Source organism: Phymastichus coffea, unplaced genomic scaffold (genome assembly GCF_024137745.1).
Source record: "Phymastichus coffea isolate CEN01 unplaced genomic scaffold, Cenicafe_Pcof_1.1 PCOF00056, whole genome shotgun sequence".
NCBI classification, from domain to species: domain Eukaryota; kingdom Metazoa; phylum Arthropoda; class Insecta; order Hymenoptera; family Eulophidae; genus Phymastichus; species Phymastichus coffea.
In genome coordinates this window covers 1,033,506-1,055,319 of record NW_026706867.1, presented here as the reverse complement: position 1 = coordinate 1,055,319, position 21,814 = coordinate 1,033,506, and the positions used below count along the sequence as shown (strand labels likewise).

The 21,814-nt window shown below is 35.8% G+C and overlaps 5 protein-coding genes across 8 annotated transcripts; 4 read left to right on the top strand and 1 right to left on the bottom strand.

Moving 5' to 3' along the window:
- Positions 1-132: 132 nt before the first annotated feature.
- Positions 133-2,755, bottom strand: LOC131666068 (vacuolar protein sorting-associated protein 45). Its single transcript, XM_058938432.1, has 8 exons — positions 2,500-2,755; positions 2,108-2,306; positions 1,863-2,012; positions 1,400-1,779; positions 1,044-1,316; positions 770-934; positions 442-671; positions 133-367 (listed from the first exon to the last, which is right to left on the bottom strand). Exons 1-8 carry the CDS (start codon positions 2,590-2,592, stop codon positions 142-144), a joined length of 1,716 nt encoding a protein of 571 aa, XP_058794415.1. The 5' UTR covers positions 2,593-2,755; the 3' UTR covers positions 133-141.
- Positions 2,756-2,831: 76 nt separating this feature from the next.
- Positions 2,832-4,013, top strand: LOC131666123 (nuclear nucleic acid-binding protein C1D-like). Its single transcript, XM_058938522.1, has 3 exons — positions 2,832-3,023; positions 3,413-3,633; positions 3,701-4,013. Exons 2-3 carry the CDS (start codon positions 3,420-3,422, stop codon positions 3,937-3,939), a joined length of 453 nt encoding a protein of 150 aa, XP_058794505.1. The 5' UTR covers positions 2,832-3,023; positions 3,413-3,419; the 3' UTR covers positions 3,940-4,013.
- A 344-nt stretch (positions 4,014-4,357) lies between these two features.
- Positions 4,358-8,405, top strand: LOC131666063 (calcium uptake protein 1 homolog, mitochondrial). 4 transcript variants are annotated; one of them, XM_058938421.1, is made up of 12 exons: positions 4,358-4,490; positions 4,814-5,057; positions 5,163-5,289; positions 6,206-6,371; positions 6,740-6,777; positions 6,854-6,968; positions 7,039-7,199; positions 7,254-7,370; positions 7,438-7,562; positions 7,662-7,789; positions 7,862-7,951; positions 8,030-8,405. In XM_058938421.1, exons 2-12 carry the CDS (start codon positions 4,840-4,842, stop codon positions 8,170-8,172), a joined length of 1,428 nt encoding a protein of 475 aa, XP_058794404.1. In that variant the 5' UTR covers positions 4,358-4,490; positions 4,814-4,839; the 3' UTR covers positions 8,173-8,405. The 4 variants fall into 4 exon arrangements, with proteins under 4 accessions (XP_058794404.1, XP_058794405.1, XP_058794402.1 ...); XM_058938422.1 differs by lacking the exon at positions 6,206-6,371 and adding an exon at positions 5,508-5,667; XM_058938419.1 differs by having other exon boundaries at positions 5,139-5,289; positions 8,030-8,403.
- Positions 8,406-8,835: 430 nt separating this feature from the next.
- LOC131666065 (uncharacterized) lies at positions 8,836-9,293 on the top strand. The gene is made up of 3 exons (XM_058938423.1): positions 8,836-8,951; positions 9,021-9,144; positions 9,216-9,293. The coding sequence occupies exons 1-3, from the start codon at positions 8,869-8,871 to the stop codon at positions 9,279-9,281; spliced, it is 273 nt and encodes a 90-aa protein (XP_058794406.1). The 5' UTR covers positions 8,836-8,868; the 3' UTR covers positions 9,282-9,293.
- A 263-nt stretch (positions 9,294-9,556) lies between these two features.
- LOC131666075 (uncharacterized) lies at positions 9,557-10,186 on the top strand. The gene is made up of 3 exons (XM_058938441.1): positions 9,557-9,638; positions 9,752-9,936; positions 10,007-10,186. The coding sequence occupies exons 1-3, from the start codon at positions 9,557-9,559 to the stop codon at positions 10,184-10,186; spliced, it is 447 nt and encodes a 148-aa protein (XP_058794424.1).
- The last annotated feature ends 11,628 nt before the right edge of the window (positions 10,187-21,814 follow it).

Sequence of the window (21,814 nt, the reverse complement as noted above, 5' to 3'; positions counted from 1 at the left end):
AGATTTGTTCGAACATTTATTATAGTGACTTTTTATGTGCTCAGGGAGCCATTTTTTATGTACATATGTGTTTGGAATGATTGCACAATGTTAAAATAATTATTTTTTAGACATATACACAAAAAGCAATAAATTGTTATTTTAATCATGGTCGCGCTCGTTTCGTTCTCGTATGCTCTTAGGTCGATACCTTGCGATCACGCCTACCATTGCCGACTGGATTTCTTCGCAAAAACTTTCAAAGTTATGAATAGTTGTACCGCCTAATATTATTCTTGTTCCGGGATTCTGCTTGTTTAAGTTGTAAATTGAAAGACTTTCTTCATAAGTTGCTCCACCAATCATGAAGAGAATGATATCTTGAGGTCTGTAGAAATATTTATGATTGTTATTACATGCATTAGATGATAATAAACGTATCTAGAAACGTAAAAAATTTACTTTTTTGTTAGTACTATATTTCCTAAATAGGGGAAGGTTTGAATGTTTAATTTGCCTTTAATAAGATCTTCAACAGTTTCGGCTAACAATGGCGTATGTTGCGTATAAATATTGTCAACTCCATTTAATCCTTTAAACAATTTTTTAGTTATCTTTGCAACCGCCTCTTTGTCAAATAAGTTTATTTGTTTTGTAGAGATACCGCTGTAATCTAATATACTATATACAAGCTGTAATATAATAATATGAATGAATGATCATCTTTCTGATGCATTATTTTTAAGTAAGGTAAACTAGGAGTAATTCATTACAATCAAAATATTATTACCTTCACATATTTTTCAGGGACATTTCGTTTTTTCAACATTGCACATAAAGCAGCAACGTCATTATTAGTATGTTTTGTATAGTGTAATGCATAAAGCGTAACGAGGCGAGTTGCATCAATATCTCGCACCCGACTATCATTGATGAGTTTTTTAATTTTCTGAAGCTGTAACAAGATAAATAAACTTCTTTTAAGCAATTCAATGAAAATTTTCATAGTTATATTGTATTTTAATGTCAACTTTTTATTTTAAAATATTAGGAACAGATGTTACTTGATTAGAGTGATCATTTTGGCAACTAAGTTCTTGTTCTAGTTCAGATACTTCAAGTAAGTTATTGTTTCCAACCATATTAGATAGTTCACCAACAACTGTTACATGTTTGGCAACCGTGCCAGACATTTTCTTGAATAATGGATATGTTTCAACAAAATTTTTCATGTCAGTTATACTTTCAACTTTTTGATGTTTCTTAGCCTTTTTTTGAAAATCTTCCATCAATTCTTTTATTACTTGACCAATTTCTCCAAAATTAAGATGTAAGTTCTAAAAATATTAGCAAAATCAGAGAATATTTAAGATTTTTAAGTAATAAATATTATATCAACAAAGGTATTAGTTCAAGTTACATTTGCATAGAATTCATCATGTTCTGCACTAAGTACAACTTCTTTCAATTCCTTTGATATACCTTTAACATTTGATAAATCCACTCTATTATTATTTATAGTTAATAATTCATGCACCATTGCCTGGTAAGTCCACTGATTGAGTAGTGGTGTTACTGGATCATCTCTTCTATCAAGTAATAATAAAATTGGACTTGATTCTTGTCTAAACTCAAAGGAACTTGATTCTTGTGTTAAAACATAACGAATTTTTTCAGCTAAATGTTTGCACATGTCAGAATTACTTTGATAACGAATGAGTGGACATTTTTTCAAAGATAATAACACTGCTGTTATGCCTTGAACAGTCCTTTGCAAATGCACTGGATCCCAATTGAGTCCTAGAAGGAATTATTAAGTATTGTTATATTATTTCTGATAATTCAAGTAAGAATAGTGTACTGTGAAAATAATTTTTAAGTACCTCTAGAACATGTGCTAATTCCAAGAGAAAATAAATGTGGACTTATAGCTAAATAATCGGCATAAAATTCATGTACTTCTCTAACTACTTCTTGTTCATCATTCTCAGCGAGTAATTTTATATCGGTTTTAGGTATGATATTACTAAAATCTTTAATTGAAAGAGACACGTAATTAACACTTTAAGCAAAAAGAAATTGTGATATAATGTATGGATAAATAAATATAGTACAAATATGATCTTACAAATATAATACACTCCATATTTTGGGTATCTGAGTTCATTGCATAGAAGTCTAACATTCTCTTCTGTTGGCCTTATAAAAACAATACATTTTAAATGTTTTAAGCCTTCACTTCGAACAGAGGCATCAATACGGTCAAAAAGATAAACTTCTTTCATCAATATTTCTGATTGGCTGTAAACTAAACTGATAATGCTGGTCTGTAAAAGAATGTTGGATGATCAATAATTTCCGAAATAGTAAAAATCAATTAATTACAGTATATTAAAGTGGATACAAGATTTCATAATAGCAACATGAAAACAAAATATTGAATTATGACTATTTTTCTATTCAGAACCAACAAAAATGAAAAGTTCAGCACATTTTAAATAAAAAATTAATAGCAAATACCGTTTGTTTATCCATTAACAGAACTTTCATTCCTGGACCACTTTCCTCTGTCATTTTGGCAACATAATATTTTACAGCTGTTATTACATTCATCTTGCTCTCGTAGAATATAAAATTTATTAATAATTAAAATATTTATATTAAAATTTATTAAAAGTTCACTTGACAAAATAGCATGTTGATTGGGCGGTGGTATTAAAAAAATTATCGCCTATGTTATGACGTTAAAAACCTGTGCGAGCATACGCCACACACGTACAAAATTACGAACTTGAAAGCGCCTTCCCACTTTCCCAGTTCCCCTACTGCAGAGTGCAGCAGTTGTTATGTCGTCACTGACGAACGCGCATGCGCGCTTAAAAAATGTCAGGTTTATTTTATTCATATCGACTTTTTAGGTTATACTTATAGTTGATAATTGTTTTGCATTCTTTTCTTGTGTATGATGTGTCGTGTGTGTAGACATTTGATTAGATTATGAATTAATTAATAAGTTTATTTTTATTAAATTAGATTGACGCCAGGTACTGTATAACTAATATTTTAATAATTACGAAGTTTTTTATATTTGTTACATTTTGTATAGAATGCAAACTTTATAGTGCAATTTCAGGCCATGAATTGATTTCAATATTTCATAATATTATTATTATAAAATTAAAAAGATTCAAAAATTCTATTTTTATTATTTTGGATATATTGAAAATAATCTTTATTGCTATCAACAAACATGATAATTTATAGGCCAAATTTTTTCAAATATAATACAATTTCTATTCTATGAAGAGAAATCGTATTATATTATTTTAATAATATATGTATTTATGTTGTGTTATAATTTGACTGGTATTAATGGATTAATATATTTTATATTAAAATTTCTTAATTTAATTGAGAAATAATTTATTTTCAGCATCAACATGGAGTTGGATTTTAAGGAGTTATCGAATGATGAAGATATGTGCTCTCGATTATCTAAGTTTGCAGAGTCTGTTGATCAGATACAAGAAGTTTTGAAATTTGCACAGAATCCAGAATTTTATGATCAACTGACAAATGCTGAAAAAATAAAATTCAATCTACTCATGTCTTTTACTTTGAATGGTTTATTCTGGATGTATTTAAGAGCAGAAGGTATTCATTGCAATTTATTGATTTTTTTTATAAAGTCTGATTGATGAAAGACAAATATTATATTTAGGCATAGATCCAACAAAACATCAAATTAAAGTAGAAAACGATCGATTGAAACAATCTATGGCAAGAGCTAAACAGATTCATGATAGGAACACAATAATGCCAAGATTGAATAAGGGTGTTGCAGAAAGGTTCATTAGGAATGGTTTATGGACACTCAAACCGAGAGCAGATGATACATATGAAAGCACACCCAATGAAACTAATAACATAAATCAAACAGAAGAAAACTGGGATGCATAGTTATATTTTTTTCTTAATTGACCTATAAGCTATCATTTAATTATCATATGTAAATAATGTACAAATTTACTAGGATTTTATACAAATAAAATATTTCTTAGTAAACTTCAGTTTCTCTATTATTTTCAAAAATGTAATTAATTTTATAACACATTTTCATTTAATTTTTTATGTGTAACAAATATAATACATTGATTAAAGAGCATCATAGCTGTTAGTTGGAAAGTGTTATTGTCTGGCAAAGTAAAAAGTTATAACTATAGGAAAAAATAAAGAATCTATAAATATCGGTTTATTTTTGAGAATTTACAAGTTCTTGTGAACTTCCAAGCTACAGGATAAACGTGTAAATATGTACTGAATTGAGGAATGCGCCATTTTTAGCTAACTATATAATATCGTCTGCTGGTTTGTGGTAGGGAGGTGTTTCGATTCTCGTAGTATTCCGTTGCTGTGCGCAAGAATTGTACTTTCGATGTAATAATTCGACTGATAAATTCTCAATAACAAAAGTTTATGTGATAATTTTTATTCTTTCTTATGCATACACTGTAAGTCAATGATTATTTATAATAAACTTAAGAATATTGTACAAGTTTTTACTATTTTTATCAATTTTGTGTAGAGTTACAGGTTATTATTGGTCATAAAATGCATATATTACTATTTTGTGGATGTCTATCAATATTTTTATATCAAATTGCTATATTTAGTATAAATATTCTATTTTTATATATTATATATTTAGAACAGCTTAGATCTTGCATCTCATAGAATGTTCTTACTTACTTTTCTTATAATACAATTTAATAATAATTGTAACTGCAAGATTCATATGGAATATATTTATTCTGACTATTTGTAAACATCACAGGCTTTTCCACCCTGAGCTTTCCTAAGATGTCTTTAAGCAGATTTGCACATAATATACTCTTCAAGCAAAGACTTAACACAGTCAGAATATTATCTATAACTAATACTAATTCTCACAATAATTATGAGCAATATCGAAACTTCAAAAATTTTGGACACAAAAAGCAAAAATTACAACCTTGGACAGTAAGGTTCTATACAACTATAATGACTATTACTGTCTTATCATTTTTCAACTGGAACAGGTAATTGGAAAACCATTTACATAGTATATGAATTTTATTTTGATCAAATTATAAAAGTAAATGAGTAATGTTATTTAATAGCGTAAAAAGATTCTTGTTTCCAAGTGTTGAAGCTGCTGCAAAAATTCAACAAATTGACAATCATGAAGATAGTGATCCAGAGGAGTTAGATGATGGAGATGATCAGAAGAAGAAAAAGAAAAAAGAAAAAATTGGATTTCGAGATAGAAAGGTTTAAATATGCATACAAAATCTAGTTCATTTTGTTTCAAATATGTATATATTTTATTAAAAATTTAAGTTCATTACATCTACATGACAAATTATTTTAGCACTTCTAAAATTATAGAGTTTTTGAGTTTTAATAAAATTGGAAAAAAAAGTCTTAATATAAAATACTCATTGAATTAGGATAATAATTTTAACTCAATACTTGGAGACTTCTTGCAGATAATAGAGTATGAAAATAGGCTACGAGTGTACTCAACTCCAGATAAAATTTTTCGTTATTTTGCCACGATAAGAGTCATTAGTCAGGATGTTACAGAGACGTACATGACACCTGATGATTTTTTAAGGGCTATAACGCCAGGCATGCAACAGCCAGAGGGTAAAGTTTGTTAAACATGACATGTGCTTTATGAGAATCTGCACTGTGAATAACAGAATTCATTGCGCTATCTTCGATAACATTGGTGATCATGGGTTGTCTTCAATCTATTCTAATTAGGTTTTCGTATTTCTGTTTTATTTTACTTTTCTTTCTATACTTAACACTAACATTATTTTCAATACTATATTGAAATTGGGTATTGGCTACACTAAAACTGTTAAATAAATTTCATTGGATTTCAGTATAGTATAACACAAAACATATTTACATTATTTTGTTTTTGCACTACTGCTATTTTGTTTTTTTTTTCAAACTCATTTTATTTCTCTAAGTTATATGAAGACCACCCTATATATCTATCTATATTTATTTTCTGTATAGTTGCAAAATTTCAAACTTTACCTAATGGGAACATACATTAAATTAAAACAACATTTGAAGTGGTGAAAGATTATTAAAAATATCTTTGTTAAATCATCAATAAATTTTATCATGAAAAATAGGAATTGGTAATTTGATAAATCTTAATATACAGATTGTTGAATATGAGAACCGCATAAGGCAGTTTTCTACACCAGACAAAGTCTTTCGATATTTTGCAACGCTAGAAGTAATAAATCCAAACAATGGTTCACACGAGGTGTTGATGACTCCAGATGATTTCTTAAGGTCACTGACACCTGGTGTCTTGCAACCAGAGGGTAATTTTTCTAAGCATCAATTAATGAATTTTCTTGATGACTTTTAAGTAGATTTATTTTTATTTAGATTTTTTAAAATAGAACAATTATATTTTGCTATGTGTAAAAATTATTCTTTTCTAAATTTAGAATGTATTTTGATTGCTTGTTTTGTTGCATGTTAAGTATGGTTGATTTAATTTGCTTGAAACTGTACATTGGTAATTAATGCTTATCAATTAAATTAGCTAATATGCATGAGTTACCTTGTAAATCAGCTTTGAAGTTACTTTTGCTTTTGCAATAGTACTATTTTTAAGAATGCAGTTACATCTACTGTTTCAAATTTGAAAAATTTCTTTTTTCACATTAATTACAATATTTTTTAGGCCTGGGATTGGATAAGTACAAACGATATGATCCTAAGGTAGAATGAATAAAATATTTTTGAAAATATCTCTGAAGATTTGTTTCTGAATAATTTATGACGTTCAATATTTTAGACTGTTCATACGAAATTAGAATTGGAATTAGATCAAAACAGTATATTCTACAAATTGGGAAGTTACGGATTAATTACTTTCTCTGATTATATATTTTTGCTTACTGTCTTATCAAGTAAGATAAATTATTATCTAAGTTTGTAAGTTATTTCGGTATGAAAATTAATGGTATTGGTTTGTTGTAGCTTCTCGACGTCATTTTGAAATAGCATTCAGAATGTTTGATGTGAACGGTGATGGAGACGTAGACTATGAAGAGTTTAATAAAGTTGCTACTTTAATTCGCCAACAAAGTAGCATAGGGAACCGACATCGAGATCACGCTAACACTGGAAATACATTTAAGGTTCGGAACTGACTGCGTTAAATATAATGATCGCAAATATAAAACGTATTTCAGGGTGTCAATTCGGCTTTAATGACTTACTTTTTCGGGCCTGACTTGAAGAAAAAACTAAAAATTGAGAAATTTTTGGAATTTCAAGAATTGTTGCAAAAAGAAATTTTAAGTCTAGAGGTAAAAATATTTTGAGCTCGTATATATTTGAATGCGAGATTGGAATTTAACTACTTGTTATTGTCAGTTCAAGCGTAAAGAACCTGATGAGAATGGATTCATTTCTGAAGTTGCTTTCACCGAGCTTATATTGGCCTATGCTCAATTTTCTGAAAAGAAAAAGACTCGCGTTGTAAAAAGAGTAAAAAAAACGTTAGTTTCTATTTCAACATTAATTAAATAAATAATTAATGTAAGCATTAATTCTTGTTTTTGTTAAGATGATTATAAAATAATATTATATATTTCTAGATTTAAAGATTGTTCACAAGGGATTCATGAAGATGATTATCTGAAGTTTTTCCACTTTTTAAGTAATATAAATGATGTTGATACTGCTTTGACATTTTATCATATAGCTGGAGCATCGATAGACCCTGGTAATTATCAATAATCATATCCATCATTAACTTGATTTTATTACAAGTTATAACGCTCAACAATATTTATAGCAACATTGAAACATGTGGCGAAAACTGTATCGCACGTTGACTTGAGTGACCATCTAATAAAAGTAGTTTATACCATATTTGATGAAAACAGTAAGTATCATTTGAGAAGAATCATAGAAAATTTTTAAAACTATTACAGAAATTAAAGCCTAAATTTTTGAATTTTAGTGGATGGACAGCTTAGTAATCGGGAATTTGTTGCTGTAATGAAAAATCGTGCGCTTCGAGGTTTGGAGAAACCTAAAGACACCGGTTTTATAAAACTAGTACAATCTATACTTAAATGTGCCAGGCAAAACTATGCCTCTTAAATTAGTTAGCCAGATAATTTTCCAATCATTTTTATTGCGTCTTCTCCTTGAATATTACGCACAAAATTATATTTAAGTCTTCATTGATGCGACGTCTGTTAGTTTTAGTTTTATTTCACTGTGTATTATACCACTCATAGATAATTTATTTGATATTCTTATTGTAGAAATCATTTTGTATGATAATTTGTGGTTGTCAAAGAATTTATGCTTGTTACCAATAAAGAATGTTCCATACTACAATATTACTGTATAATGGCTAAATAATTCATTTGAATGAAAGGAGGTCAAAAATAGAAGTAAGATTTTTTGTTGCGTCGAATCACTTTCACATGAGAGTGTTCAATGAAGCGTAGTATAGATAAAAAACCTTAGACGGCTTATTCTACGTAGTTAGTATCTAATCTCACTCTCAGGAATAAACAAGACCAGCCTTTATAAAGTTCCATATTGCACTATGCATTTTTTATACTATTATTTAACAATAAGTAGTATGGCTTCGTTTATTCACGGTGCTAGCATTCCATCAAAAGACGACGGTGAAACGTTAGATATTTCCTCCAAAGATGATGAAATACCAGGTACAAATAGTTCTTTAAAAACGTTGCTATTATTATGTAGATTACACGTAATGAGTAAGAAATACAGGTTTTAAAATAAATGAAATTACAAAATGTTTAATTACACTGTAAAGATATGTCAGTTGTCGAAAATAAAGAAGCGCCCGAGGTTTCTCGAAATGACTTGATTAAAATCATACAAAAAAGTCAATTTTTCCGGTAAGCCATAAAATTTGCTATAATTGTTAGAGTTTAACGTAATCTGTAGATTGAAATTTATAATCATAGTGATATATTTTTTGAGCAACCCGATCCGATGAGCATTCAATTTGGACACGTTTGTGAAAATCCCAATGAATGGGAACAACGATTCGAGCAGAGAGATTTTGTTGAAAATCATCATCAAGGAAAGGTATAACTTAATAAGCTTGAAAGAGTGTTTGATTTCAAGCATTAGTTATTTAAAAACAACTTTTTTTATAGATGAGATGGGGAAATAAAAATGGTGATTACGGAGAACATTATTGGGATTTCGGACACGCAGGTTGATTAAAGGAATTGAATCCAAAATATACCGAAAATGCTCACGATAGATTTCCATATAAAATTCACTTAATTATGATAAATGTCTATGAAATAGGGGCAACAAAATTTATGAATAAAAAGTTTGTAAAATGAATAAAGTAGTTTTTTGTTTCACTGTAAAATTTTGACAGTTGTCAACTCGATCAGGTTAATTATGTGTTTTTTGATCAAAATTTTCGTATCTTTTTTTCACCTTTCTCATCTACTAAAAATTTAAAGTTACAAAACTAAAACGGAAAATGGGTCATGACGTATGTGAATCGTTTTCACCGGGCCCAGGAATAAACGTGGGCAAAGAATTATGGGAAAGGCTGATAACTGGTATGTATCAGATATTGGTGTTACGAAGGATTTGGAATATAATCGAGCGTTTTTATAATTGATGTGATTTTTATTCTAATTCAATGAAATTTACAAAATCATTACCAACGCAGGTAAAATAAGCGAGGAGCGCATCGCAAAGTACGAAAACAATTGGATTAAAAAGCTAGCGAAACTCGACGAGGAACATACGCTCAAGAAGAAACTCTGCATTCAGGAAGCTGAACCCACGTTAAGAAAGCTCGAGGATTTTGCAGTTGGTGGTACACCTCTTCCCTGCCCGGAACACCGAAAACGAGTAGGAATCCAAAAGAAAATTCCTAGCTTTTGTTTCTCGAATTTAAAGCTAACGGACGTTTGTGCATAAGGTGTTGTCATGTCTGGCAAAGAATGAAGGCAAAACAATGCAGTGCAGCGACTTGGTAGAGTCATTTGCAAACTGCGTGGACGAGTTGCTATCGAAGAGTTGCCGAGAAGATAACCGTGAGCCTTGCTCAAAGAAGCTCTCTTACGCCGAGAAGTTCGCCAGCAACTTTAGCTGTAATTAAATTTTCTCCCGAGTTAAGCGAGTCAACTTGCTATGGAAGGTCCCTTTACAGCTTCTCGCGAGCGCTCAATGTGTTTTCTGTTTTAGTTTATCTCTCTCCTTCCCTCGTCGCGTCGCGAGCTTTTCCTTTTTCGCGAAGAGCGCGACAACTTCGTCAAAGCCGCAAATTCGCTTTATTTATTATTGAACGCTCGACCCGCGCCCGTTTTAACTTCTACATCGGGTGAAAACTTTTACTCTGCTCATTTCGTTGCTTTTTCGTCGCAAATTAGTAAAAGCTAGCTTTCATTTGATGTGGCGGCAACGACGGTGAGGTTTCTAATATTGTTATATGCATTGCCACGTTCGGCTGCGGTTAATTCTTATGAATCACGCATAAACGGTGCGCACAGATTTTATCACTCGACCAGTGTAAGCTAGGAGATGTTGCACTTGTAAATGTATATTTTGTTAATACGCGCTTGTATTATTAGGCGAGCCCTCGTTGCCGTAATTTAGACCGAAGCAGCGCATTTCATTTGTTCGATGCGAGTGCGCCGGGAAATTCGACGAACAATTGTCCTGTACGTTGAAATGCAATAACGCCAGCGGGCACGCCGTGCGCATGATTGACGCGCGGGTATTTTGTTCTGTCTCGCTTTTTTCATAGAGACGCGCATTTATGAGCATCACCGACAGCTGCAGTCCATCTTCATAAGTCGGCAATATCCGAGGGATGCCGAATCACGCCACCTTGGCATTTATACCGCGCGCACTTTCGGTGGGCCGCGCTGATCGATAACGTGCTCTCCTCTTCGCGCCGCCCGTGGCTTGTCACGCGGGGTAATAATTTTTCTCTCCTTCCTATTCAATTTTCATCGACGTCCAGAACAACATTGACAAACAACCAATAGTATACGATCTATGGCTGCGAATTCGTCATCGTGAGCCTGGTGTTTCTGCACCACCCCCCTCCCCGGACAATGACCGTTTATTCATATTTCATGCTATCGAACGCCGACGACGACAATGTGCGCGCGAAACAACAAACGACCAAATTGCATTCCTAACTACTTTATCATAACGCCACCCTCCGTTTTTTTTTTTTAAATTGCGCGAGCGTGGCAGCGAAGAATGTGCGTGCGAATTTATGACCGACGCACGCTTATGCTGCGCTCTTTTTTCTTGCGTTTATATTGCGCGAACCACGGTCACGGATTGTGCCATCTCGTGATAAGTGTCTTGCGCGCGAAACTGTAAAATAGGTAGAAAAGGAGAGGTTCTTTTTTTTTCTTTTAATAAGTGGGCGTGAAAAAGTTGACGTGAATAACATGATGCTTGTATGTTAAGTTTCTTCGAGTTGAAATTTCGGAAAGTAGCGTCACACGACCTTAAAATTTGATCTTAACTTTTCTGTTTGTGTTGAAATAAGTTTTTTCAATGATACTGACATCTACAGTTGTTACGATATTTGCATTTCCGATAATGAACGGAACATCAACTTGTAATTATTTGATTTAGAAAGAAACTCAATACAGAATACAGAATATCCAAGTAGAAAAATACAATAAGTACTTGTATCACTGGTAACTTGAACATTCGTATATAGCCGTTCGGCAATTGGAAGCCATAAAAATTTGCTTGTACTTTTGTCAGTAAAACGACCTTGCAATGCACGTCCCTTGCTCCGGTTGAAGGTACCAGCAACACGCGTCTGTATATGTATATGTGCGCCTACGCTGGTGTATGGTGAAGATACATCGCGAAACTTGTCACTTAACATTGGCTTCATTTGGGCAGCATGGTAGCGTGCCTCCGAGAATCGTATAGGGCTCTTGTATAGTCTTGTCCCATCGACTTCGCATTAAATCTACATTATGATGCAGTATGTACGCGCGCTAAAAGCCTCCTCCAGTGCTTCAGAGCAGCGGCGTCGGCTAGATTGCTGCAGCTTTCGCGGCGCGCGCGAGTGCTCTTTCGTTCGCTAAGGGGCATTAAAATGTGTTTGCAAACAGACATCGCTGCGCGTACGTACAGCGATTGGCCAGGAAAACTGCCCGTGACATGTGGATTTTTCGGCTTTGCGTTGTACACTTTCTACAATGGGAAGCTTGGCAAGCTACCTTTGAACTGCAGTATCGCCAGTGGATTTGAAATGCACTTGGCGTCATTGCTTCTTCAAAAATTGGGCTTTTTCTTTCGGCCGTGAAGAATTCTCAAGTGAAAAATCTCGACGCTGAATGTTGCTTTCAAATGGAGATTAATAGCCTTTCTTATCGTAAGCTAATTGTTTCTTATTAAAAGTCGTTAGTCATAGTTAGGTAAAATCCTCGTCGTAAACTTCAATAATCCCGCTTCTAACGAAGTGTACTATTTTGTCGAAGTAGGTGATTCGATTTATTAATCAGCCGCTTGATGAACGTGACACTCGAACAAAGCCAAAAATTAGTTCAGTCTATCGAGTTGCACGGGAAATCACAGCGAATTTCCAATGATGGAGCAAAAATAATTACGATAATACGAACAAATTGATGGGAAAGTAGGTTCCGACTAGAGTCTGCACAGACGTGAATGCACAGATCCGTCGATAAATTATTAAGCTTAATGCAGTCGCCTTTTCGCGAAAGCATCTGCACTGCTTGTTTCCTGAGGATTTAAAACTTCTTCCTGCACGTTAAATGTTGGAGAGCATGCACACTGACCATGTTCGCTCAATGCGCGCATTAGGAGCCTTGCAAGCTAAATAGCATTTGGCGAAGTACAAAAAAAAGTAATTTTAATAGCATTTAAATTGAACTTTTTCAGTCATTAGAATTCACATTCTTATTTTCACTGTGAGATAAAAAGAGATGGTAAATGACGTTATTACGTATTCTTAAGATATTAAAAATTCAACATTAAAAATTGTTTTAATTGTTATCTTTACTGTATGACCATTTATATTTGTCAAGGAAACATCATTTTATACTTTATGTAGCTCCTTTATGACGACAACCAAAGATACCAATGCGAACTACCGACACGAGTAGTACGCGTGACCGTAATAAATGATATTAACGGAATTCATTGTATGAAACTAAAAATCAACTTTCTGTACTTTTTATTATTCTGATAGATAGTTTCAATCAAATGCTATTTATTTCCACGAATAAATGCTGCGGCCTATATTGGATATCGATTTTCAAACAATTAATTTTATATATAAAAACTCAACTATCGTTTCTTCGACACGATAAAACTTAAAAAAAAAATAAATAAAAACAAATCGTTATTTCGCGTAGCTAAAAAAATCATTGTTCGCTAAAGTATGATTGCTAATAAGAGCACATTCAACTTTATCAAAGGAGTATGGCTTTTCAAGGGTATTACCCTAGCAGCATTCATGAAAGACCTAAGACGCGGCAAAAAGATAAGACTCGTTGGCGAGCGAGGCAACGAAAAAAAGAGGAGCTGACGGGTTAAACATTACCGCGCAAAACACAAATGGAAACGCAAGCCAAGTACAGACCCGTAAGAGCTCTGCGCGTTTTGGCAAGTGCTCGCTGCGTTTTCGGCATTTAATCGCATACACCTGGCGTTGTGCGCGGATCGAAGGCTTCCGCCATCAAACTTTCATGTCCTTTCATAGAAAATTCAGGGTGGCTTGGAGAATTTTTACGACTTTTGTCAGAGGTAAGGGGGTTACAGTTTTCTGAATGGCGAAGACGCGTTGAAAGTTTCAGTGCTGTATGTAATGTGCGAAGAGTTTATAGGATGAGGTGAATTCGTTAACTCTGGGCATTTACTGCCTTCTTACGTGAGTGCTTGAATAAGTAAATCTGTTTTAGTAAGCGATAAGGTATCAACTGAATAAATAATCAATTGGTTCCAAACTAGATATTATTTTTTAATGCAAGTGAAAAATTCGTATAAAAGGGTTTGTCTATAAGTATTAACTTGTAGCATACAATTACGAGTAAGTGATTTGTGAACTGAAATAATATGCAAAAACATCTTGTAAAGTAGCATTTAAAATTTTTTTTTGTACAACGATTGACAAAATTTTCGCTTGTTGTGTACAATATTAATATTGGCAACAATGCCTAGTAAAAAAATAAACTAACGATATTCAAGATGAGATAGATTCATAAAATGTGGTTACCATATAACACTAGTTATAAAGATTTTAATTATTGTGTTTCGAGTCTCATGCATAGCTGCGATGACGATGATGGTGATGACCACGAAGGTGAAAGGGCCAGACTTGATGCTCAATTAAGATCATAGACAGGGCACGCGATTCCGAAACTAGTTACTAACTCATCAAACTCTTGCGTTCTCTCTCTCTCTCTGCGAATCTGGTCACATTGGGACTTTGTAACTTGCACACGGTTTGTGTGCGGCGCGACGATTACTTAACAATGAGGAAAGAGAGGTTCTGAGAATCTCCAACTTCCCCTCAAATAAACTTTCGATCGAACTACTCAATCGCTTGCAAATTAAATGTTCACAAATCAAACCAATCAAATCGTCACCCCTGAAAAAAAAAAGAAAAAAGGAAAAAAAAGAGAATGTGCAAACACGTAGCCACGATATTAGATATTTGACGCGATTAAACAGTCAATCAATGGGCGTTGAGTCATGTTCATGTGCGTATTTCACCCAAAGAATCGATCGACATTCGGCTCTCTCATAAACAATCGCGCTCCCCGGTAGGCATTATACGTCACTGCGCTTATCCCCGCATAATTGAATGTCAATGCGATCTCTCACTCGTTGGCATACTATTGTTCGGCTTCGTGCCAATGATTTTCTTTTTGTTGTCAATGTTTATACGTAACTCGACCGACATGCGAAATCGAGACGCTAAATTCAACTAAAACAATATGTGCTTATCAGAGCTTCGGTCAGCCCTATAATTACCAATTCATTTACAGCCCTAATCAATTTTTGCTATTTTGATTGCAGAATAGCAACAGTCGTGCGCGATCGTATCAAATTATTATGGAATAAGGCTATTTTTTCTCTCTCTCTCTCTCTCGTTATATATAGACGGAGTGTTAAAGCTCAACAGCCTCACGCCTTAGCGACGGCCGCAGCTCCCGCGTGCATAAAACATTTATTGCTGTTGTAACGTAAATTGCATCCGTTTACCATGATTACATTCGTCGTGCGCGCACTCTACTTGGCTTCAAATTGTCACGAGCGACAATTAATTAATCAAGAGCGCGTATAGTATTTCGAAATCGAAATTTTACGACCGATTCGTGCGTAGACAGACTGCTAAATTTTCTCTTATTTCCGAATGCAGCGAGCTTGAGTGAGCGTCTTGTTTTGGCGCGAGCGCGTTTATCTAACAATTTAATTATGCCCGATGAAAAAACAGGGATGGGTAGCTTCTAAAGCACGACTCTGATAGGAAATATGCGTGCCAGCGAAATGCTAATATTCAAATAATGAAATATCAAAGATGAAAGAGTAAAGCTTCAAAACAAACCTCGAAACTTGGAAAAGTTTGATATACCGAAACTGTGTGATTGAAATTAATGACAAGTTCTGTGATATAGTTCGAAAGCAAACTAACATAACGCTGCGTGTAATTAGTTGTTGCAACGTAATAGATGCTGCGATAACTAAAATTACATATGTAGTCCACGATCGACCTGCGTTTACATCGTGTCGGTGAATGAGTTTCAGGATGTTGATTACAACATTGAGTTTGTAGCGTTATAGTTTCGTAGTCGGCGCCTAGCGAAGCGTTCCGCTCTGTCGTGTTGCATTAACAGTTATTATCGTCCTCACTATTTCCCTATTACCCCGAAACCTGCGACCGCTGCTCTCATTGAGCATCGTAAGTGATCGCTCGCTCGCTTGCTTTGGAGCCACCGCCTAAGCAACATCTCCGATGCGCTCATGCTCTTCTCTCCGATTGTCGAGCAACCACAATCAACATCGTGCGTCTGCTCTTGCTCGTCTTCGCCAACATATCTTTTTCTCTGCGCGTAGTCTCCTCAAAGGGGAGCGGATAGAAAGCACGCGCGAGCGAAGCTCGTTATACGCATTTAAGCTCTTCTGGTTTTTAATCATTGCTGCGTACTTCATGCGAGCGACCTACATTTTCTTCATATTGTCACGCGCAACGTTTACATGGTGTACACAACGTGATTGTTATTTCGCGAGGGTTGCGGTTGTAATTTAACAAGACGCGGCGCTCTGCTCTTACACGGAAAGCGTCACACGCGATAATTATATCGCGACGAGACGGAGCGTTGTCGAACTTTGGCTAGACTCCAAATGAAAAATTGTCTCCCGCTAGTCCTATATAAATCAACACACTGCCGCGCGTCCTCGGAATGTGTGTTTATAACTCTTGCGCAGCTGCGCTTTAGCGCTCTTGTGTGTTTGATGAGTTTTAGAGCGGAGGAGTTGCGACGCGCCGTACCAACGCGTTAACACGCTTTACCGAACTAAATAGTTACAACTGCGCTGATCGTCATTCACTGGTTCTTGATATACTTGTCGAGGCTTCTTTCGTCTCACGTGACGATGTACCACGCGACGCGAAAAGCACGAGTGTGCCGCGTGGATTGTTTTATCGATAACTTTACTCGTGCGTTATTATGCTTTTACGCGACTGATTGGCGCGAGAGGCGATGTGCGTTTATTGCGTGAAAAACACAACGAGTTTTAAGACATCTAAAATTTCCACTGCAATTAATTGCGAAGTTCACTTTCGGGAGCGAAAATGAGACGCGAATGCAATTAAAAATGATTATTACGATTTCGCAAAGTTAGTCTCGAAAAGAAAAGTAATCGTGATGCTTAAAATTCTGTGACGGGGAAAGCCGCTTTACCAGTGATTTCACCCTCCGACGATCCCTTCACCGTACTTTCGCGCGCTATCGTCGGAAGCAATCAACAGCGAGCAGCGACAGTACCACAACACCGGTAGTGTCAGCTAATCTCTTTCACTCTCTTTCTCTTTCCCCTTTGATTTGCGCGCGCATGCATTTCGGGTGCCATCAACACGGCTGCGTGTCGACCGTGTGTATTGGTCTCACGGTCGGGCAACATAGCAGTGCCCCCGTGACCACGACGATGTGCGTGAGCTGCTACGTGGGCGTGCACTCGAGGTTAGCGACCGTCATTTAGAAGACGCGACCCCGTCGCGCGACGCTCAGTTTGCGTTTGTAACGGCGTGCTTGTGTGTGACCTATCCTACATTTTTCCCCATTTCCAAGCCCCCTCTCAACACGGAATTAACGACTCTCCCTTTACAATTCGTATATGATCACGCGAACGCATCTCTCATGGATTCACATTGGCAGTAAAGCAAACACAAAGATACGATTGAAATTAACGATAGCATGCGTATATGTCGCCATTAAACAGATAGAAAGCCACGGTTTGGAAAGCAAGCGCGAGATTGCGAGAAATCGTCAACAACTTGTGTTGCCTTTTCACGGACAGTATTCAGTGAAGCGTTTTATATAGTTGGTATAACGATATATGTGGCACTTAATCCACACGTAACGAGGACACATTGAAATGTGCGCGAGAGCTGTTTTATTAACAATACCGCCACATTAATGAATCATTGTGAGAGCAACAGAAAGCTTTTTTTCCTTATCCCTTGGCCGAAAGTGCCTATTTCCCGGCCTGATTTCGCTCCGGGAAGAGGGACTTTTGCGGCCTGTTTGGGAAAAGCGGCGCTGATTGGCTGTTTGGGAAAGGCGGCGCTGATTGGCTGAAATGCTTTTTTCTATCCAGGCGCGGAAAGGCTTCGGAAAGAGTGTCCTTTGCGGCGTTTTTAAAAAATGTAGACCCCTGATAGGCAAAATTAGAGTTTTTTTTTTATCTTTTGACCGAAAGGCTAAGAAAAGAGCGTTTTTTACGGCGTCTGTAAAAATGCGGGGGTTGGCTGAAAGATTTTCTTGCCAGTCAAACCAAAGCTTTTGCTACTGTACGCCGGTAAAGACGTAGAGTTTGATCTCCGTACATAGTGTTGTGCAAGTGACCTTTGTTTTTCATGCCCGCCCTGACCAGTAAAACCTCGGCTTCGCCTCGTTTTTACAAAAGTCAGGCGGGCATGGAGACACCTAACCGTACTGCAGCTAGACCAGCTTAACATGATTTAAGCGGAAAGTAAAAAGAACGCGCAGCTACATGGAAAGAATTTCATGTTGAAATGACTAAGATAGCTTAGTAAAAATTTCAGTGACGCCCAGTAAAATTTTCAATCATAAAGTATGACGACTTGGGGTTTCCCCGGATTTTCCCCAAATGTTTTTTCTGTACGCTATAGAGCAGCGGCATTAGACGCGCGACGCGCATGCTCAGCTGTCATTCCCGCACACTCGGTTAGCCTCTAAAAGTTTAGGTATTTCAACTTTACAGAACAATCACCATAATTTTTACTCTCTCCGTGTACACGGCACTTTCGGCCAGGGATAAGGAAAAATAGTATACGACACACGGCCAGATAGTTGGATGCCCAGGCGTGCGTAATATGACGGGCTCGCCTTCGGCTCGCTCGTCACTTACGCACGCCCCGGAAATCCAACTTTCTGGCCTAGTGTCGTAATGTACTATTGCTGGAGCTTGTTTGTTCAAAAATTATACGCTTGGAAAATCTCTCGTCCTCGGATTATCAGTTTTCGTTATTGCCGTATACGATATGCCTGTTTGCTCGGGAATTGCCAGTTTGAACGGTTTCGAGGGGAGAATCAATACCTAATTAACGATATAGAAATTTGTTTTTTGTGGAAATGACGTATATTTAGAACGAATGTCAGTACTGTTATTTTAACAAGGCAGATTTCAGACATTTAATTATTTCAGTAAAAATAGCTATAAATCATTGTAGTAAAATTATGTATAATAATGAAATAACAGATACCAGAATTTACATAAATCATTTTTTTAATTTCTTCTAATAGTAGAAAAGTCAGGAAACAATATGATTTTGCTCAAAATAGTATTTCATACGAAAAACAATTCACATGAAGTTTGTTCCTTCTTCCGAACCATATTCTGTTCGGAAACCATCTGTTTTGATAGTTCAAAAGAAAATGAATAAAAAGTATAGAAATACTGTGACTCGCAAAACATTGCGATAAAATCTCGACCACGTACATCTTTCAGGAAAAAAAATAATACGATACATCTCTGGCTCTTGCCGAAAGGGGGAAAAAAATTAATGCGCGGAAAGAAGTGATCCAGAAAAATGAGGTACACATCGAGATAAAGGCGCGCGCGGGAGCGTTAAAATAACGAACAGCGGCAAGCCTATACCGCTTTTGCTTTATCTATCCGCAAGTCAAGTCGAAGCGATATCAGCTTGCCAAGTGAGAGAAGAGAGAGGGCAAATCGGCGTCTGGAGCAAGTCCAAAGATCGATGGATCGTAGTTTTGGCGCGTCGCGCAACTGGAACAATCGGCAGACTGCGCGCGGAGATGAGAATACGATCGTGCGTAGCTTCTTGGCTCAAGGCCCATAAATTTTGCTCAAGCTATAGCGGCAGTGTGCGTGAGATGGAATTTATACGAATAGCGCGAGAGGCAAGAACCGTTTTGAAGCTTGATCGAGAAGTAGAAGTACCTCTGGCCTCTTCAAGCTCGTCTTGCAGGATGGCGTAGTAAATATATTTTGACAAAAAATTGTTTCAAACGCAACTTCACTTTGATCATCGCAAATCCGAGGACAATCGTTGCTTGCTTCAGTCAAACTCTCCATATCGATAGTCGAGTATCACTCGCGTATTCAGCGCAACATGTATCGAACAACCAATAATGTCGAAGTAGCAGTGACTGTTTCAACGTGCTTCTATCGTAATCGAGCATAAAACCCTCGTGCATCACTCTATTGAACCCTTGAAACTTTGCCGGCGGGCGGCTGGCTGGCTCTGCATATCAGGCAACCACTCTTTTCCTTTTTTTTGGCAAGTTTCCGAGCTAGCGAGTGGGTCGTTAGGAGAGAGTGTGGCTGCTCTGGCGCGATATTTTAAACAGCCACTCGAATTAACTGGCCCCAACGGCTGTATATTTCGTTTCGTCAGCGCCAGTGCCAAGAAACCTCTTCCCCTCTCTCTCTCTCTCTCTCTCTCTCTCTCTCTCTCTCTCTCTCTCTCTCTCTCTCTCTCTCTCTCTCTCTCACTCTTTCTCTCGATTGTACGTTTCCTTTGCAATAAAAGCCACTCATGCATCTTTTCTGCGAACGCCTAATTTAACGCTAACGCCTGAGAGATCGAAACTCCTATCTATACTTACTATAATTTTATTGGATCGTTGTAATTTTTTGTTCGTTAAAATAAATGTATTTGTGCACATACGTAGCGATTGTTTAATCATCTGATATGTGACCAGTAGACACAATAAATGTAAATAATATAACTCTCAAGGGGCATTTACTGTTGTCCTTAGCATGAGACTAAATCTTTACGAGCATCCTTGTCTTTAATCTCATATTTCGAGGATACTTGCAAAACGTTTCTATTTAGATTATTTCATTTTTATTTTTACTCAGCCCGTGTACCCTCTTATTTATTCAGTCATATTTTATTACGAAATACTCAATTTGATCGCTTCCAGAAATTCACATCAGGAAAGCATTGCATGTAGGATTGAAGAATTTCTCGGAAATTACAGCGGTGAGGCGAATGTCAGTTGCTCTAATTTGATAACAATTAGAACAGATTTCCTCGCTTAACAGACATTCCGTAATTTCTTGGATTCTAACTCCGATTCTACACTTCATTAATTCAGATATCAGTTCCTCGAAAACATTGGCAAGTATTACACGCGACTGCACTTGACTGAGTATATAACACAGGCCGACACGAATCCGAATTCGAGCTCAGAATTGTTCTACCACCCTCAATTTTCGAGATATCTTAACCTAAAAGCGTCAAAAACATGTTTTTTTGCTGTTTTCAAACCCTTGTAACTTTGTGAACAAAATTTTTTTGCAAATTTGATGACGGCGTTTGAAATAGCAACTCTTGCCCTATAAAACGCACTCTTCATTTTTTTTCTACGTCATTTTTTCTGACTGTGATATGACACATTGAAGTATGATAAATTGGCATTTTTGTAAATGTCGTTTAAGCAAAGGAAGGTTTCGCTGAAAGAAAATAAAATCCCAAATACTTTAACCACAATACCTTATTTAGCAGGGTACCTGTACACTGCTAGATAATAATTCCTAAACACTACATTCCAAGTTCCTTAAACCACTAACTCTGTACCCTGCTAGGTTTACTACTATTATCTTTCAGTGAAACTTTTCTCTGTTTAAATGATATTTGCAAAAATGCAAATTTATCATATTTCCATGTGTCATATCTCTGTCGAAAAAAATGATATTGAAAAAAATAAGGAGTGTGTTTTGAAGCGCTAAAGATGCCGTCATCAAATTTGTATAAAACATTTTTTCACAAAGTTGCAGAGGTTGAAAAACAGCAAACAACCATGTTTTTCACGATTTGAGATTAAGAATTCTCGGAAACTGAAGGTAGTGGAGCAGTACTGAGCTCGGATTCGGATTCAGCCCACCAAATCCCTTCGAAAATATTTTGTCCGGTCTCTGGGTTCGGACTTTTTTAAAATTTTATCGGTCTGTGTAATTAAGAGAAAATATGTTGTTATAACGCGTGATATGATGAAAACGTAGA

Coding starts and splice junctions, on each gene's coding strand:
- LOC131666065 (XM_058938423.1), top strand. CDS start 8,869: ATGTCAGTTGTCGAAAATAAAGAAGCGCCCGAGGTTTCTCGAAATGAC. Junction 8,952..9,020: donor CAAAAAAGTCAATTTTTCCG/GTAAGCCATAAA, acceptor TTATAATCATAG/TGATATATTTTTTGAGCAAC. Junction 9,145..9,215: donor AAAATCATCATCAAGGAAAG/GTATAACTTAAT, acceptor CTTTTTTTATAG/ATGAGATGGGGAAATAAAAA.
- LOC131666075 (XM_058938441.1), top strand. CDS start 9,557: ATGGGTCATGACGTATGTGAATCGTTTTCACCGGGCCCAGGAATAAAC. Junction 9,639..9,751: donor ATGGGAAAGGCTGATAACTG/GTATGTATCAGA, acceptor TTACCAACGCAG/GTAAAATAAGCGAGGAGCGC. Junction 9,937..10,006: donor GCCCGGAACACCGAAAACGA/GTAGGAATCCAA, acceptor TTTGTGCATAAG/GTGTTGTCATGTCTGGCAAA.
- LOC131666123 (XM_058938522.1), top strand. CDS start 3,420: ATGGAGTTGGATTTTAAGGAGTTATCGAATGATGAAGATATGTGCTCT. Junction 3,634..3,700: donor GATGTATTTAAGAGCAGAAG/GTATTCATTGCA, acceptor TATTATATTTAG/GCATAGATCCAACAAAACAT.
- LOC131666068 (XM_058938432.1), bottom strand. CDS start 2,592: ATGAATGTAATAACAGCTGTAAAATATTATGTTGCCAAAATGACAGAG. Junction 1,317..1,399: donor ATGATGAATTCTATGCAAAT/GTAACTTGAACT, acceptor TAATATTTTTAG/AACTTACATCTTAATTTTGG. Junction 672..769: donor TCCCTGAAAAATATGTGAAG/GTAATAATATTT, acceptor ATTATATTACAG/CTTGTATATAGTATATTAGA.
- LOC131666063 (XM_058938419.1), top strand. CDS start 4,840: ATGTCTTTAAGCAGATTTGCACATAATATACTCTTCAAGCAAAGACTT. Junction 6,778..6,853: donor ACAAACGATATGATCCTAAG/GTAGAATGAATA, acceptor TCAATATTTTAG/ACTGTTCATACGAAATTAGA. Junction 7,371..7,437: donor AAGAAATTTTAAGTCTAGAG/GTAAAAATATTT, acceptor TGTTATTGTCAG/TTCAAGCGTAAAGAACCTGA.